The sequence below is a fragment of the Chiloscyllium plagiosum genome, unplaced genomic scaffold, assembly GCF_037043375.1.
Source record: "Chiloscyllium plagiosum isolate Xiang-an unplaced genomic scaffold, Cpla_swu_hap1 HiC_scaffold_43, whole genome shotgun sequence".
NCBI classification, from domain to species: domain Eukaryota; kingdom Metazoa; phylum Chordata; class Chondrichthyes; order Orectolobiformes; family Hemiscylliidae; genus Chiloscyllium; species Chiloscyllium plagiosum.
In genome coordinates, this window is record NW_028270181.1 from 23832507 (window position 1) to 23850281 (window position 17775).

At 42.5% G+C, this 17775-nt stretch overlaps 1 protein-coding gene across 1 annotated transcript in view; it reads left to right on the top strand.

Moving 5' to 3' along the window:
• The first annotated feature begins 2144 nt into the window (after nt 1–2144).
• Nucleotides 2145–17775, top strand: part of LOC122541703 (protein TBATA-like) — a 43939-nt gene continuing 28308 nt past the window's right edge. Inside the window, exons 1-2 of the mRNA XM_043678594.2 lie at nt 2145–2377; nt 15280–15347. Coding sequence (XP_043534529.2) covers nt 15301–15347 — 47 coding nt within the window. The 5' untranslated portion in view covers nt 2145–2377; nt 15280–15300. The remainder of the gene's footprint in view (nt 2378–15279; nt 15348–17775) is intronic.

Sequence of the window (17775 nt, forward strand, 5' to 3'; positions counted from 1 at the left end):
TTAGGCCACTTTTGGAAGGATGTTGTTAAACCTGAAAGGGTTCAGAAAAACATTTACAAGGATGTTGGCAGGATTGGAGGGGGTTTAAGCTATAGGTAAAGGCTGAACAGGCTGGGGCTATTTTCACTAGAGTGTCGGAGGCTGAGGGGATGACCTTATAGAAGTTTATAAAATCATGAAGGGCATGGATAGGGTGAATAGTCAAGGTCTTTTTCCCCAGGATAGTGGACTCCAAAATTAGAGGGCATAGATTTAGGTGAGGGGGAAAGTTTTAGAAGGGACCTAAGGAGTAACATTTTCATGCAGAGGGTGGTGTATGTATGGAATGAGCTTCCAGAGGAAGTGGTGGAGATTGGTACAATTACAACATTTAAAATCTATCTGGATGGGTACATGAATAGGGAGAGTTTAGAGGGGTATGGGCCAAATGTTGGCAAATGAGACGAGATTAATCTAGGATTTCTGGTTGACATGGATAATTTGGACTGAAGGGTCTATTTCTGTGCTGTACATCTCTATGACTCTATGACTATCATTTATCGTCATTCTTTGAAGGAGTAATATGCAGTTGGAGTAAAGGGAAATTTGAAGACATACTATACTTGGATTTCTAGAAGGTGTTTAATAAGATGCCACTTCAAAGGTTGGAAACCAATAGTTCATGGTAAGGGGGTAACATATTGATATGGTTGGAAGATTGGCTGACTGGCAGGAAACAGAGAGGAACCTGTAGTAGGGCCTTTTTCTCAATGGAAAATGATGACTTGTGGGATACCCCAGGGATTGATGTCCGGGAATCAGTTATTCACACGATATGTCAATGGTTTAGATGAGAGAATTAAACGTAATGTTTCCAAGTTTGCTGATACCACAAAGCTAGGAGAGATTGCGATTACTGAGAAGGATTCAAGGCAATTTCGATAGGTTGAGTGAGTGGGCAAATACATGCAGTTAGAGTATGTAACTGGGTATAGTTATCTCGTTCAGTAGGAGAAATGGAATGGCAGGGTATTATTTAAATAGTCATAAATTTTGAGGTATAAATGGACAGTCATTGAAAGCAAGCATGCAAAGGGCACGTTAGTCTCATTCCAAAAGGAGGACGGGATAAGATTATCTTGCTGCGGTTGCACAGAACCTCAGTGGGACCACGCCTGGAGTATATTCGCCAGTTTTGGTCTCCCTACCCAAGAAAGGAGAGACTTTCAAAGGAGAAGCTTGCGATAGAAGGATTGCAGCTAACAGTTTATTAGACTGATCCCTGGGTGGTGGGTTTGTCACGTGGGGAAGAAATTAGGTCGACTGGGCCTACATTCACATAAGTTTAGAAGAATGAGCAGGGATTTAATTGAAGCACATAAACTTCTGCAGGGCTAGAAGGACTGTTTTGACAGAAAATTGGCACACAAACATTGGTTTGAGTGTTCATAATGTGTAACCTTTTTAATTATTTGTTCATGAGACGTGGGTATCACTGGCTCAGCAAAGGTTTACTGGCTATTTCTTCTTGCCCTTATAAAGGTGGTAGAAAGCTGCTGTCCTGAACCAATGCATCCATATGGTGCAGATGCACTCAATTCTAAATTTCTGTAGTACTACCTAGCCAGTGCTCTTAAATCAAAATTGAATGACACAGTTTTTCAGTTGCTCGATAAGCAAATAACTATAATTGAAAATCTACCATCTCAATTCAATATGTGATTTTTAAAAAGTGAATACTTAAATCTATTTCCCTCTTTAACTAATGTTTTTGTGAAGATAGAAAATGATGCTAATTTTAAGCTAGGCATTGCTTTTAGACATTGACATCACATTCCCTGATTAACACATGACAAAAGAACTTGCAGGGAATTGTAAATTCATTATGTTCAGAGAATAATGTAATTTATTCATAACGTGGCACCGTGAATAGTTTTTGATATGTTTCCACAGTAAGCCTTGATGTTGCTGTTAGCATCGAATTACAAAAGGCTCACTGTTGCTCATTTAAGAGTTTCTAGTATTGAATGATGAGAGAAAGATTAAATGACCCTTACTATTTTGTACAGATAAACCCAGATTGTTGTTCACTCACGAAGGAGCTGCGGTATACTGGGCTCACCAAACTCAATTTGGAAATTTTAAGTTAGGTTGCTGCACATTTATGTGTGACATTTGACTCAGAAATGGGAGAAAATGTTAACTGGAAAAACAAAGTTTCTGACTCTATATTTAATCTTTGAGTTCCATAACGCGATTGCAGATTAATGTATCCTAGCAACTACAGCTAGAATCAATCACAAGACAAACAAACCAACAAACCAAAGTGCAGTAAGACCAATGTGCCTGAAGTTGCCTAAAGTTGGGATAACACGGGAGAGTGCTGAAATTGTTATTGGTGAGTTATTTATATCTTGTACCATACTTAGTGCATAGTACCCCAGGTTATTCAGCTTCTTCACAATAGAAAAATACTGTTCTCCTCATTTCTTTCAGATCACTCATAACCAAATGCAATATTTTTAACATATGGCAAAAGATGAGAAGCTTTAATCGAATCGTGTTCATGTTGTTAACTAATGTAAACTGTTATTTGATATTTTTAAAAATACAAATATAACATTTTTAAGCAGGGTATAAATCAATCTTTTTAAAGTCTGGAGCAAAATGCACAGTATTGTATTCTTGAAAAAGTTAATATTTTACAAGTGTTCAAGAAATTGATGATTATATTTTGGGTGGAAGGAATTTCTTCAGGGAGCTTTATTTGGAAATTACTTTCGGAACATTATAGTGAAGAGTCATAGAGTCATGGAGATGTACAACATGGAAGTAGACCCTTCGGTCCAACCTGTCCATGCCGACCAGATATCCCAACCCAATCTAGTCCCACCTGCCAGCACTTGGCCTATATCCCTCCAAACCCTTCCTATTCATATACCCATCCAAATTCCTCTTAAATATTGCAATTGTACCAGCCTCCACCACATCCTCTGGCAGCTCATTCCATACACGTACCACCCTCTGCATGAAAAAGTTGCCCCTTAGATCTCTTTTATGTCTTTCCCCTCTCACCCTTAACCTATGCCCTCTAGTTCTGGACTCCCCAACCCCAGGGAAAAGACCTTGCCCCTCATAATTTTGTAAACCTCTATAAAGTCACCCCTCAGCCTCCAACGCTCCAGGGAAAAAAACCCAAGCCTGTTCAGCCTCTCCCTATAGCTCAAATCCTCCAACCCTGGCAACATCCTTGTAAATCTTTTCTGAACCCTTTCAAGTTTCACAACATCTTTCCGATAGGAAAACTGGAGAGGAAATACACAGTGTAAATGTGAAGGAAACTCACCGAACCAGTCTTAAGGTAGTGGAATGCTCTCAATAAAGCCGTTTATCACTTTATCACCATCGACACCCTGCATTTAAATTAATTATAGACTTATGTTCGATAATGAGTGTCAATTGTTGCTCTTATTGTGAAATGATTCCATTGATTGTTCAAGTGTTTGTACGTTATATTAAAACTACAATACCGAAGACATTGTTCTGACCAAATGGTGTATACTGATATTTCTATGCCACATCAACCTTTTCCCACTCTAGTAATCCTCTTGCCGCCCCAACTCTTATTCCCTCTCTTTCATCATCTACTCTGTGTGCCAAAGTTCCACTTTCTCAGTGCTCCTTCTGTACATACAATTCTTTATTGGATTCCTTGGTGGCTAATTTATATCATTCCTCTTGTTCTTCCCTAAGCTATGAGTGGGATCAATCTCTTTATTCTATCGATTCTTTATCACCTCATTTCCATAGCAAAGAACCTCACCCTTCCCAATTGTAGTGATTGGAACTGGGTAGATCTCATTGCCTATGAGATCCTTGTTTGGGATTGTTAACCTGGGCCAATCAGGGAGCCCTAGCTGACAGATAATAAACAGGGGATTCAGAGAGTCTCCTGATCCTGGGGCTGGCCACAGGCTGTGTACTGTGCACATGGAGATAAAGGATGGCTTGGTGACAGAATACTGGCCTTTGTACAGTTATTTCAGTGGCAACGGGAGAAAACATTACCTGCCTAAGGAACCTTCACTCACAAGAGTCATCTTGGATTTGGGGTAGGCATTTCTGGCACCATGTTTTTACTTGGGTAGCTTGAATTGTTCAATCCTGCCATTGAAGACTTGGCACAGTATGTGAAAATAATGCAGTTTTTTTTTCTAGGTAGGAAAGGTTTAGAGGTATACGGGCCGAATGCAAGCAAGTGGGACTGGTTTAGTTTAGGCAACTTGGTTGACATGGATGAGTTGGACTAAAAGGTCTGTTGCCATGCTGTATGACTCTATGACTCGAGATAAATAGTACAGAATTCATTTCTTTTCTTGTCTGTCAAATTGATTGTTATAAAGATGGAAGATGTTGGAAACATACAACCAATAATATTCTCTGATGCAGAAGTCCTGAAATATTAGATTCCTCTGTAATCTCTGCTGTAACATTGCTTTCTTGTTAGCTTGTCATTCCTTGTACAGGTCATTCTGCTATAACGCGCGTTTCGCCGATGCGAATTCACTGTAAAGCACTTGATGAATCGGGGACACCCTGTCTAAAGTCTGAACTTTTAAAACATGTGTTGGCTGTAACATGATTACATCGCCAACACTTAAAGTGGTGTTTCTACAGTGTGATATTTCTAGAATGCAAGGTTGCACAAGAACACAACCATTATGTTATAGAACTACTTGTACAGTCTATTTCAAACATTGACATGAATGAAAATGAAATCCTTTGATAACCTGCACTAGCTCTGTGCAAAGCAAGATTCTTTACCTGACGTCTTTAGCTGCATTTGTCATTGAATGTTGTATTTAGTTTCCTACCTCCCTATCTGTAACGATTAAATATTAAATAGTTTCTAATTAAAATGATCCTGCATGTGTACCACCAAACACTGTTCACTGTATTTGTAATAAATACACGTGACAGTAAATAAATCAAATCAAATCTTCTGAGAATGAGGTTATAAAATTCAAGCACTTATTGTTGTAGTATGACATTCTGTAAGGTTCCTGCCTGGGGCTGTATGAATGTCACCCTTCATGGTGATGTTTGAAATCATGACAGAGCCTTGTGAGGAGAATTAGCAAGGCTTCAGCAGGATCATACTTCTGTAAAACTGTGCATTGTCCTCTAATACATTATCCTTACTGCATGATAACTAGTTTCTGTTTAAACAGATTCTGGATTAGTGGTGCTGGAAGAGCACAGCAGTTCAGGCAGTCCAGAATCTGGTTTCCAGCATCTGCAGTCATTGTTTTTACCTAGTTGATTTTAACCCTACTGCGAATCCTCTTGCAAGGATGCCTGCCTTGAAGAAGTTTTCCTCCTCTCTCTACAAGAATCTCAGGGAGTCCCTCTCCCACTGCAACTCCCAGGTCATTTCCTCTGCCCTGAAGCTCCTACCAGCCTATCTTCTTTTCCACCTATCCATCCCCCCCTCCCCCGACAACCTATCACCTTCATCCCCTCCCCCACTCACCTATTGTACTCTATGCTACTTTCTCCCCACCCCCACCCTCCTCTCACTTATCTATCCACTCTTCAGGCTCTCTGCCTTTATTCCTGATGAAGGGCTTTTGCCCGAAACGTCGATTTTTACTGTTCCTCTGATGCTGCCTGAACTGCTGTGCTCTTCCAGCACCACTGATCCAGAATCTGGTTTCCAGCATCTGCAGTCATTGTTTTTACCATATCAGAATTGACAGCCATGCCAATAATAGTGGGAGGTGGTGGGTTCATTAGGAAGTGCTTGAGATGGTTGATGATTCTTTGGGAATTCCAAGGAGTTGTCGATGATACGGCAGGGACACGTGGGAACCTCAATTCCCAATTTGACCCCTGGATTTGCTACACCCATGTGGCAATGAATTCACGTATGAAATGACCTGCATTGTGTTGAGAGATTTGTTCCAAATACTGCATGTAAGGTGTTGGGGTCAGTTAGCTCAGTTGGATGGAGCGGATGATTTGCAATGCACAGTAAGGCCAGCAGTGGGTTCAATTCCCACACCAGCTGAGGTTACCATGACGGTCCTGTCTTCACAACTCACTCCTTGGCTGAGCTGTGGTGACACTCAGGTTAAACTCGCCATCAGTTGATGAGAGAGCAGCCCTATGTTCTTCTGGGACTATGGCGACTTTACTAAGAAAGGCATTGATACAGGGGAAACTACAAAGGGGTTCCCAAAGAGGGAATTAATTCAGTAGGAAGATAGTTAAGTAAGTAGACCTCTGAAAACACCAAGATGGAATTCAGAAGAGATAGGAGAAATGGTCAAGCGTAGAGTAACTTTTGAGTGCTCTTGTGTCACTGCAGTAATGTTTCTGCCTCTGGGCTGGAAGGTGTCGGTTCAATTCCCACCCACCCCAGAAATGTGTCATAGCCCTTCTAGTTAAAATTACTAAAGAACTTCGATCGATGGATAGTAAACAAGTGACTGCAGGCAAAATCACAGGAAAGAGGAGAGCAAAAAGCTTAGATAAAATCAGAGCGTGCTTAGAAAGAATGGAGAAAATTAAAAGAATAGAGAAAATGTTAAACATGCTGAGAGAATGAAAAGCTGCTGAACAAAGAAGTCAGTTAGACATAGGGACTAAATGGATTTTCTGACGAAGTCGATTCCTGCCATTCAAATGTTTCACATTCTGCTTTTCCCCTTAAGTATAAATCATTGTGAATGCCGCAAAGTACATTCAAATTATAAACTGACCGTTAAATATTTTACCTTTAGATTCAGCTATTTTATTTTTTAAAATTCTTATCAAAAACTTATGAGAAAACAATCTACATATTGATTCTTTTGCTGAATAATCCATTCAACTACAATTGTCTTCAAGGGAATTTTTAAAAAGCGAGAGAAAAAATATCAAATTTCATTTTACCATTTCCCACGGGAGTTGATAGTTATAGTTATCTTTATGGCACAAGCATCTTGCCAATATGTTAATGAAAGTCACGGCTTTTCACCCTTTTTAATTCACTTATGGGACATTGGTTTGCTGGCTGGGCATCATTTATTGCCCATCTCTAATTGCCCTTGAGAAGTTGGGGGTGAGCTGTCTTCTCAACCCGCTGCAGTCCATGTGCTGTAGGTAGATCCACAATTCCTTTAGGAGGGAATTCCAGGATTTTGACCCAGTCACAGGGAAGGAACTTTCCAACTCAGAATGGTGAGTGGCTTGGAAGGGAACTTGAAGGTGGTGGCGTTCCCATGTATCTGCTGCCCTTGTCCTTCAAGATAGAAGTGGTGATGTCTCAGGCACATTGGTGAATGTCTGCAGTGCATCCTGTAGATAGATACATTGCTACTACTGAGTGGCAGTGGTGGACAGAGTGGATGTGGTGCCAATCAAACAGACTGCTTTGGCCTGGATGGTCTCAAATGTCTTGAGTATTTTTAGAGCTGCATTTATCCAGGCATGTGGGATGTAGCCCATCACACTCTTGACTTGTGCTTTGTTGATGCTGGACAGGCTTTCGGGAGACAGGAGGTGAGCTAGTTGCTGCAGGGTTCCTACTTTTGACCTTTTCTTGTAACCACAGGACAATTGGATTAGTCCAGTTCAGTTTCTGCTGAATGGTAATTCTCAGGATGTCGATAGTGGGGGATTGAATGATGGCAATGCCACTGAGTATCAACATGCAATGATTAGATTCTCTCTAGTTGGAGATGGTCATTGCCTGGCATTCATGTTGAGTCAACGTTACCTGCCATTTGTCAGCCCAAGCCTGCTTGAGTATCTGAGGAGATAGCGAATGGTGTTGAAGATTGTGCAATTAACAGCAAACACCTCCACTTCTGACCTTATGATGGAGCAGCTGAAGGTGGTTGGACTTGGGACTCTACCCTGAAGAACTCCTGCAGAGATATCCTGGAGTTGAGGTGATTGAACTCCAACAACCACAATCATCTTCCTTTCTGCCAGATTTGACTCCAACATGCGGAGAGTTTGCTCCCTGATTGACATTGATTCCTGTTTTGCTAGAACTCCTTGATACCATGTCGAAAGGCTGCTTTGATGTCAAGGACAGTTACTATCACCTCATCTCTGGAATTCAACGTTTTAGTCCATTTTTGGTCAGGAGCTGAGTGGCCCTGATGGGACCAGACTGAGTATCAGAGAGCAGGCTGTTGCCAAGCAAGTGTTGCTTACTAGCACGGTTGATGACATCTTCCATTACTTCAGTAATTATTGATAGTAGACCTCTGAGGGGGTAATTGGCTGGATTGGATTTGTCCTGTCTTTTGTGTACAAACCTGAGCACCTTTCTACATTGTCAGATAGATGCCAGTGTTGTAAGTGTCCTGGAAGAGCTTGATTAGGGGAGCAGCAGGTTCTGGAGCACATGTCTTCAGTACTACTGCCAGACCATTGTCAGGGCCATAGCCTTTGCAGTATCCAATGTCTCCAACCATTATAGGGAGAGGCTGAACAGGCTGGGGATGTTTTCCCTGGAGCGTCGGAGGTTGAGGGGTGACCTTATAAGAGGTTTACAAAATCAAGAATGGCATGGATAGGATAAATAGACAAAGTCTTTTCCCTGGGGTTAGTGAGTCCAGAACTAGAGGGCATAGGTTTAGGGTGAGAGGGGAAAGATATAAAAGAGACCTAAGGGGCAACTTTTTCATGCAGAGGATGGTACGTGTATGGAATGAGCTGCCAGAGGAAGTGGTGGAGGCTGGTACAATTGGAACATTTAAAAGGCATTTGGATGGGTATATGAATAGGAAGGGTTTGGAGGAATGTGGGCCGTGTGCTGGCAGGTGGGATTAGATTGGGTTGGAATATCTGGTCAGTGTGGATGGGTTGGACCGAAGGGTCTCTTTCCATGCTGTACATCTCTATGACTCTATGACTCTATTTAGAAAATAGAACACAGAACGTTCCGGCGCAATACAGGCCCTTCGGCCTTCGATGCTTCAGCCACCTGCGAAATTAATCTGATGCCCATCTAACCTACACCGTTGTATTATTATCCATATGTATGTCCAATGCCCGTTTCAATGCCCTTAGCATGGGCGAGTCTACAATGGTTGCAGGCAGGTTGTTCCACGCTCCTAAAGAAGCTACCCCTGATACCTGTCCTAAGTTGATCACCCCTCAATTTAAAGCTATGTTCCCTTGTGTTAGCCTTCACCATCTGAGGAAAAAGGCTCTCAGTGTCCACCCTAACTAAAGCTCTGATTATCTTATGTCTCAATTAAGTCACCTCTCAATGTTCTTCTTTCCAATAAAAACAGCCTCAGTTTTTTTAGCCTTTCCTTGAAAGACTTTCCCTCCATACCAGGCAAAATCCTAGTAAATCTGCTCAGAATCCTTTCTAAAACTTTCACATCCTCCCTGTAATGTGGTGACCAGACTCCGGGTGCGTCCTTACCAGTGTCTTGTACAGCTGAAGCATGACCTCGTGCCTCCGAAACTCAATTCCCCTACCAATAAATACCAACATACCATATGCCTTCTTAACAACCTGATCAACCTGGGTGGCAACTTTCAGAGATTTATGCAGCTGGACACCGAGATGTCTCTGTTCATCTACATTGCCAAAGACTTTATCATTAGCCCAGTACTCTGCATTCCCATTACTTCTTCTGAAGTAAACTGTCTCACACTTTTCCACATTAAACTCCATTTGCCACTTCTCAGTCCAGCTCTGCATCTTATCTACGTCCCTCTGTAACACACAATATCCTTTGGCACTATGCACAACTCTGCCTACCTTAGTGTCATCTGCAAATTTACTACTCCATCCTTCCATGCCCAGCTCCAGATCATTTATAAAAATGACAAACAGCAGTGGCCTCAAAACAGATCCTTGCAGCACACCACTGGTAACTGAACTCCAGGATGAACATTTCCCATCAACCATCACCCTCTGTCTTCTTTCAGCTAGCCAATTTCTGATCCAAACCGCTAAATCACCTTTAATCCCAAAACTCCTTCTTTTGTGCAATAGCCTATCATGTGGAACCATATCAATGACTTTACGCCACATACACCACATCAACCTCCTTGCCTTCATCGCACCTGTTTTGTCACCTTCTCGAAGAACTCAGTAAGATTAGTGAGGCATGAGCTACTCTTCCAAAAACGTGTTGACTATCCCTAATCAAACTATTCTTTCCAGATGATTATAAATCCTGTCTCTTATAACCTTTCCCAACACCTTCCCCAAACCAAACTAAGGCTTACTGGCCTATAATTACCAGGGTTGTCTCTACTCCCCCTCTTAAACAAGAGAACAACATTTGCTATCCTCCAGTTTTCTGGCACTGCTCCTGTTGACAATGATGACATAAAGATCGAAGCAAAAGTTCTACAATTTCCTTGCTGGCTTCACAGAGAATCCGAGGGTAAAGTCAATCCAACCCAGGGGTCTTATCTATTTTCAGATCTTCCAAAATTGCTAAAAACTCCTCTTTGTCAACCTTAATCCCATCTATTTTAATAGCCTGTATCTCCCTATCCTCACTAACATTGCCTTTTCCAATGTGAATACTGATGAAAAGTATTCATTATGCGCTTTCCCTATGTCCTCAGATTCCACACACAACTTTCCACTGCTATCTTTGATTGGTCCTAATTTTACTTTGTAACTGTTTTATTCCTGATATACCTATGGAAGGTCTTAGGGTTTTCCTTGATCCTATCCGCCAACAACTTATCATATCCCCTTCTCACTCTTCTTAGCCCTCTCTTTAGATCTTTTCTGGCTAACTTATAATTCTCAAGCCCCCTAACTGTGCCTTCATGCCTCATCCTCACACAAGCCTTCTTCTTTCTCTTGACAAGAGATTCAACTTCCTTAGTAAACCATGGCTCCCTCTTGCGACAACCACCTCCCTGCCTGATAGATATATACTTATCAAGGATCTGCAGTAGCTGTTCCTTGAATAAGCTCCACATTTCAACAGTGTCCATCCCCTGCAGTTTCCTTCCCCATCATATGCATCCTAAATCTTGCCTAATTGCATCATAACTGCCTTTCCCCCAGTTATACCTCTTTATATTTCTTGATATCATATGGTGTGAATCGAATTGATTGAAGACTGGTATCTGTGATGCTGGGGTCCACTGGAGGAGGCTAAGATGGATCGCTCACTCAGTACTAGGGAGTGGCATGGTGGCTCCGTGGTTCAGCATTGGAAACTGGGTTTAATTTCTGTCTTGGGCAACTAACTGTGTAGAGTTTGCACATTCACCCTGTGTCTGTGTGCTCTGGTTTCCTCCCACAGTCCAAAGATGTGAAGGTTAGGTGGTTTAGCCATGGAAAATGCAAGGGTTGGGTTTGGGTGGAATGTTTTGTGGACTCAATGGGCTGCTTCCACACCATAGGGATTCTCTAAAGATTGCTGCGAACACTTTAGCCTTGCCTTTTGTACTGATCAGCTGAAATGTTCCATCATTGAGGTTGGGGATATTTGTGGAGCCTCTTCCCCCAGTGAGTTGTTTAATTATCCATCAAAATTCATGACTGGATGTGGCAGGATTGCAGACTTTAGATCTGAGTCGTTGGGTGTGGGATCACCTAGCTCTGTCTGTCACAAGCTGCCAATGCTGTTTAATATACAAGCAGGCCTGGTGTTTCTCTTGGCACATACTCCTGCACTCTCTATTGAACCAGGGTTGAGTCCCTGGCGTGATGGTAAAGGTTGAGTGGGGAATATGCCAAGCCATGAGGTTGCAGATTGTGTAGGAATATGATTCTGCTGCTGCTGTTGGCCCACAGCACTTCGTGGATGCCCAGTCTTGAGGTAGGGATGGACAATAAATGCTGGCCTAGCCAGCAATGCCTTCATCCTGTGAAGGATTGAAAACAAAACTCTCTCCCAACCACTTTTGCTGGGTCTGTCCTGCAGTTGAGGCAGGACATTTTCAGGGATGGTGATGCTCGCGTCTGGATTGTTGCGTGTAAGCTATGATTCAATGAGTGCCAGGCTGTTGCTTGACTTATCTGTGGGACAGCTCTCACAGTTTTGGCATAAGCTCCTAAATGCTAATAAGGGGGAACTTGCAGAGTTAACAGGGCTTTAATAGCATACTCCTTAAATCAACATAATGATCTTTCAATCCTTTTCTGATCCAATTCTGCATTGAGTATGTGTTGAAGAGCCCACTGCAAGGACTGCAGGAAGTGGCAATGGCCTCAAACCCATTACAGTCTTAATTCACACATTCCTACCTGTTATTGTGCAATCCTGTTACTGGGCCAAACCTTGCAGAAATGGGACAGTAATTAGTGCGCCATTGGTTCGACTTTCTCATCCAGCTCTCAGTTTGAACATAATTTGAACTGGAACTTTATATAAGTAAGAGTCAAAGTGCGGCACTGGAAAAGCACAGCAGGTCAAGCAGCATCTGAGGAGCAGGAGAGTTGATATTTCAGGCATAAGCCCTTCATCAGGAATGTGGAGATGAGCAATAAATAGGAAGTTTGGGGATCGGCTGGGGGAAGGTAGGATGATCCAGTAACAGCAAAGACAATGAGGTATCTAGTGTCTTAATATATAGCAGGACTGATGCTGTATCCTCTCTAACTGCAACAAGGATAGAACCCTCCTGATCCTCACCTTCCACCCCACTAATCTCCAGATACAACGCATTATCCTCTGCCATTTTCACCACCTACAGGCAGATCTTACCAACAGAGACATACTTCCCTCCCCACCCCCCTCTGTATTCCTCAGAGATCATTCCTTCCATAACCGCCTTGTTAGGTCCATGCCTCTCACCAACCCACATTCCACACGCAGCACCTTCCCCTTGCCACCGCACAAGGTATAAAACCTGCACCCACACCTCCCCCCTCACCTCCACCCAAGGATCTTTTTCACATCCAGCAGAGATTTTCCTGCTCATCCACTCACCTCATCTACTGTGTCCATTTCTCTCGATGTGGTTTCCTCTACATTGAGGAGACAGGACGCCAATGCACAGAGCATTTCAGGGAACATCTCTGCGCCACACCCACCAAATATTCCCACCACCCTGTGGCTGACCACTTCAACTCCCTCTCCCACTCTGCCAAGGACATACAGCTCCTCCACCGCCAAATCCAACCACCCACCAATTGGAGGAAGAATACCTCATCTTCCCCCTTCGGACCCTCCAATCACACAGCATCAATGTCAATTTCACCAGTTTCCTCATCTCCCCTCCCCCATCCCATCCCAGATCCAACCTCCAACTCGGCGCCTCCCTCTTGAACTGTCCTACCTGTCCATTTTCCTTCCCACCTATCCGTGTCATTCTCCTCATGGACCTATCACCATCACACACCACCTGCATCCACCCATTACCTTCCCACCTACCTTCCCCCAGCCGATCCCGAAACTCCCTATTTATTGCTCATCTCCACATTCCTGATGAAGGGCTTATGCCTGAAACATTGACTCGCCTGCTCCTCGGATGCTGCCTGAGACCTGCTGTGCTTTTCCAGTACCACACCTTTTGACTCTGACTTCTCCAGCATCAGCAGTCCTCACTTTCTGCCTGATGGTGTAACCCATTAATCAATGATACTTAAACATTGAAAAAAGAATTGAGGCAAACAGAAGGGTGAATTAGACCCCAAATAAACACAAAAAGCAAAATGAAGAGAAGGAAGGAAATGTTATTTAGAGAGAAAGAGAAAGACATGCAGAAAGTCAAGAAAATACAATGTTTTCAATGGATAAGTAATGTGCAAAGGTGTAAATGCCTGAAAAGGAATGGGGAGACTGAGGGTGAAGTGTCAGTGGGTAAGACCATCATGGTAGCTCAGTGGTTAGCACTGCTGCCTCTCAATGCCAGGGACATGAGCTCAATCCCAGCCTCTGGTGACTGTCCGTGTGAAGTTTGCATGTTCTCCCTGTGTCTATGTGGGTTTCCTTCCACAATCCAAAGATGTGCAGGTTGGGTGAATTGGCTGTGCTAAATTGTCCATCGCATTCAGGAATGTGTAGGTTAAGGGAATGGGTTTGGGTGGGATACTCCCTGGAGGGTCGGTATGGACTTATTGGGCCGAAGGGCTTGTTTCCACACTATAGGTATTCTATGATCAGAATTTTGTTTACTTAAACCCTCACCTTATATATCAGTTGATCTGATCTTCCAATGCTGTATCTTCTGTGTTTTCACAAAGAACAGTTCCTGCTCAAAATCTGCTCCCCATTTGTTTAATGCTGGCATTGTTTGTTCCTTTCAATCACTGAATACTGTGAGCTATTACTCTGACCTTGCAAAAGATGTCTGCTTTTCCCCTCCACAAAAGCTTCTTTTGTTACCAATTTGTGACATGATAACAACTGCACTGGAGGTCAGCAATGCATCCACTTGATTTGATGCATTCATGGTTTAAATGGTTTCAGCTCATATATTTTCCCTCCCTGAACAGGTTTGCCATATACTTTAACAATTTAAAATGTATCCATTGAACATGACTGCAATACAGGAACCCATCTTCAGATTCCCAAATGTAACATTGAGACTACCCTCTGAAAAGGCTCCATCTGTAAATCTGTTACTGAACAGACTTCTTGAACACTGGTTAGAGAACTATTTGAATGCCAGGAGAATGCAGTAAGATGTAATGAATACATGAAGTAATAAACCAGGATGAATTGAACTGCATTCCAGACTCTCACACCTTCCTACCACAGTTAATTACTGATTTGCATCCTGAAAGCCCTGGTAACACTGCTTAACAACACTGTTACCCTCAAACTTTCACAATGTGATCCCTTGAACACTGGTGCATTAAACTGGGGTCACATCAGGAAAGGAGAAAGTGAGGTCTGCAGATGCTGGAGATCAGAGCTGAAAATGTGTTGCTGGAAAAGCGCAGCAGGTCAGGCAGCATCCAGGGAACAGGAGAATCGACGTTTCGGGCATAAGCCCGAAGAAGGGCTTATGCCCGAAACGTCGATTCTCCTGTTCCCTGGATGCTGCCTGACCTGCTGCGCTTTTCCAGCAACACATTTTCAGCTCACATCAGGAAAGGTTGAGGTAACATTATGCAAGAACGTAGTTCTCTCTTTTCACTAAGGACGATACTTCTGCATAAAAGACGAGAGCTATTAATCATAAATAATTGAATAGATACATTTGCTTTCTGGTTGATGAGAACATGTGGTATCACTGAAGGTCAGGGAGATTATATGTTTAATTCTAAACTTAATTGCTCACATTGAGTACTGTTTGGTTCTATTAATGTTTTCTGTTCTTGCTGATGTATCTTTGTCCTTTTCTCCGTTTGTATATCAGCATGTGCGCAGAATTAATACAATGACAACAGCAACAAATGAAGTTGTTGCATCCAAATACAAGCAGGAGTAAGTATGCCACAATATGAGAACCAGTCCATTTTTGCTTTTACTCTAAACTTGATAGGTTATCACTTGTTAAAGTCACAATTTAATGCCACATATCTTCTAGTACTCATGCACTCCATTTAAAATTATCGATAGCAGAAACTCCTCTCCAAAGCGGAATTGGATTTTCATTCGACGTTGCCTAGCAGTTAATCAAAAGTAGAAGTGTTCATTTAAATGTTACCACAGACATTTTTATTTGGGGTATAAGAGCAGGCCTAGGTTTACGGTGAGAAGGGAAAGATATAAAAGAGACCTAAGAGGCAACTTTTTCATGCATAGGGTGGTGCGTGTATGGAATGAGCTGCCAGAGGAAGTGGTAGAGGTTGGTACAATTGCAATTTTTAAAAGGCATCTGGACGGGTATATGAATAGGAAGGATTTGGAGGGATATGTTGGCAGATGGGACTAGATTAGGTTGGAATATCTGGTCGGCGTGGACGGGTTGGACTGTAGGGTCTGTTTCCACACTGTACATCTCCATGACTCTACGATTCTAAAAGAAATAGGAACAGGAATAGGCCATTTGGCCCATCGAGCCTGCTCTGACATTCAACAAGATCATGGCTGATCTTTACAAGAACTCAGCTCCACTTACCCACCCGCTAACAATATCCCTTAATTCCTTAACTGTTCAAAATTCTACCTATCTTTGCCTTCAAAATATTCAATAAGGCAGCCTCAACTGCTTCCCTGGGCAGGCAATTCCACAGATTCAACACCCCTTTGGGTGAAGAAGTTCCTCGTCAACTCATAGTTGCACCATAAGTCTGCTCCATAAGACCATAAGACACAGGAGCAGAAGTTAGACCATCTGGCCCATTTGGGGGGGAGGGGAGAGGAGGATACTGGGAAGGGAGTTGGGGATGGGAAGTGAGATTACTTGAAATTGGAGAACTCAATGTTGAGATCTCTGGGCATGGCTGACATGTTTTTCAACCCCATTTTCTCACTTTCTCTCGCTAACCTTTGATTCGCTTGGCAATCAAGAACTTACATATCTCTGTTTTAAACAGACTCAATGACCTGGCCTCCCCAGCGTTCTGTGGCAATGAATTCCACAGATTCACCACTCTCTGGCTGAAGAAGTCTGTCCTTATCTCCATTCGAAAAGGCCTTCCCTTTATTCTAAGGCTGAGCCCTCAGATTCTCACCTCTTCTGATTTTGAGGCTATGTCTATTAGTTGTAGTTTCTCCACCAGTGGTAACAACCTTCTAGTGTATCTATTCCCTTCATACTTTTGTATGTTTCTGTATGATGCCACCCTTCCCTCATTCTGCTAAATTCCAATGAGTTTAGTCCCAGTCTACGCAATCTCTTCTCATAAGCCAACCCTCGCAATTCCAGAATCAATCCAGTGAACCTCCTCTGCACCTCCTCCAGTGCCGTACATCCTTTCTCAAGTAAGGAGACCAAATGGAGTGAAGCCGCTGTTACTTAATACCTGTGTCTTATGAGTCACAATGTTTGGTTTCCCAACACTAAAATGTTTCACCAACATTACTTACTGATGCAACAACTTGCATTTACATAGCAGATTCAACATAGTAAATGTGCCAAGAATGAATGAATAGCAGCATTGGAATCAGGGTAAAATTATGTTTTGGAGAACTGTTACGTTTCTGTTCCTGCTGCATCTTGAGCACCTGGCCATGTTATTTCTCTCTTCCTCTTTATGTCAGTCTGTTCCTACCCATTTCAGAAAGCCTTTCAAAATGGGGAAATCTGCTTTGATAGATTTCCACAACACAGATCCACTCTCCTTCGTATTTTTCTGAATCTTTTCCAGGTGCTAAACTGCCATTAATGCTATGAGTTCTTCCGTCAAGTATTAATTAATCATCCTCAAAAATAAAACAATGCTATCGGGATAAAATCTAAACAAAATATTGACCGGTTAGTGATAGATTTAAGGCAGATTTCAGAGGCAGGTTCTTTACTCAGAGACTGGTAAGGGAATGCCTGCCTGCCAATGTAGTTAACTCAGCCACATTAGTGGGACTTAAACAATCATTGGATAAGCATATGGATGATGATGGGATAGTGTAGGGGGATGGGCTTAGATTAGTTCACAGGTCGGCGCAACATCGAGGGCCAAAGGGCATGTTCTGTACTGTATTGTTCTATTGTTCTATTGTTATAGAAGAATTATTGATTTGATTTAAGTCTTACAGAATCGTAACCATAAGTGCATGATCAAAACTCTGCATTACACAGCACTTTGATGGAATACATTATCCAAGGCATTTCACAGGGCCACTGTCAAAGAGAAATTGACAAGATTAAAACAGGTCACCAATAGCTTGGCTAAGGAAGTAGATATTAAAGAGCATTTCAATGGGAGAGAAGGAGCAAGTTCCAAAGCTAGGGGCCCTGGCAGCTGAAGAC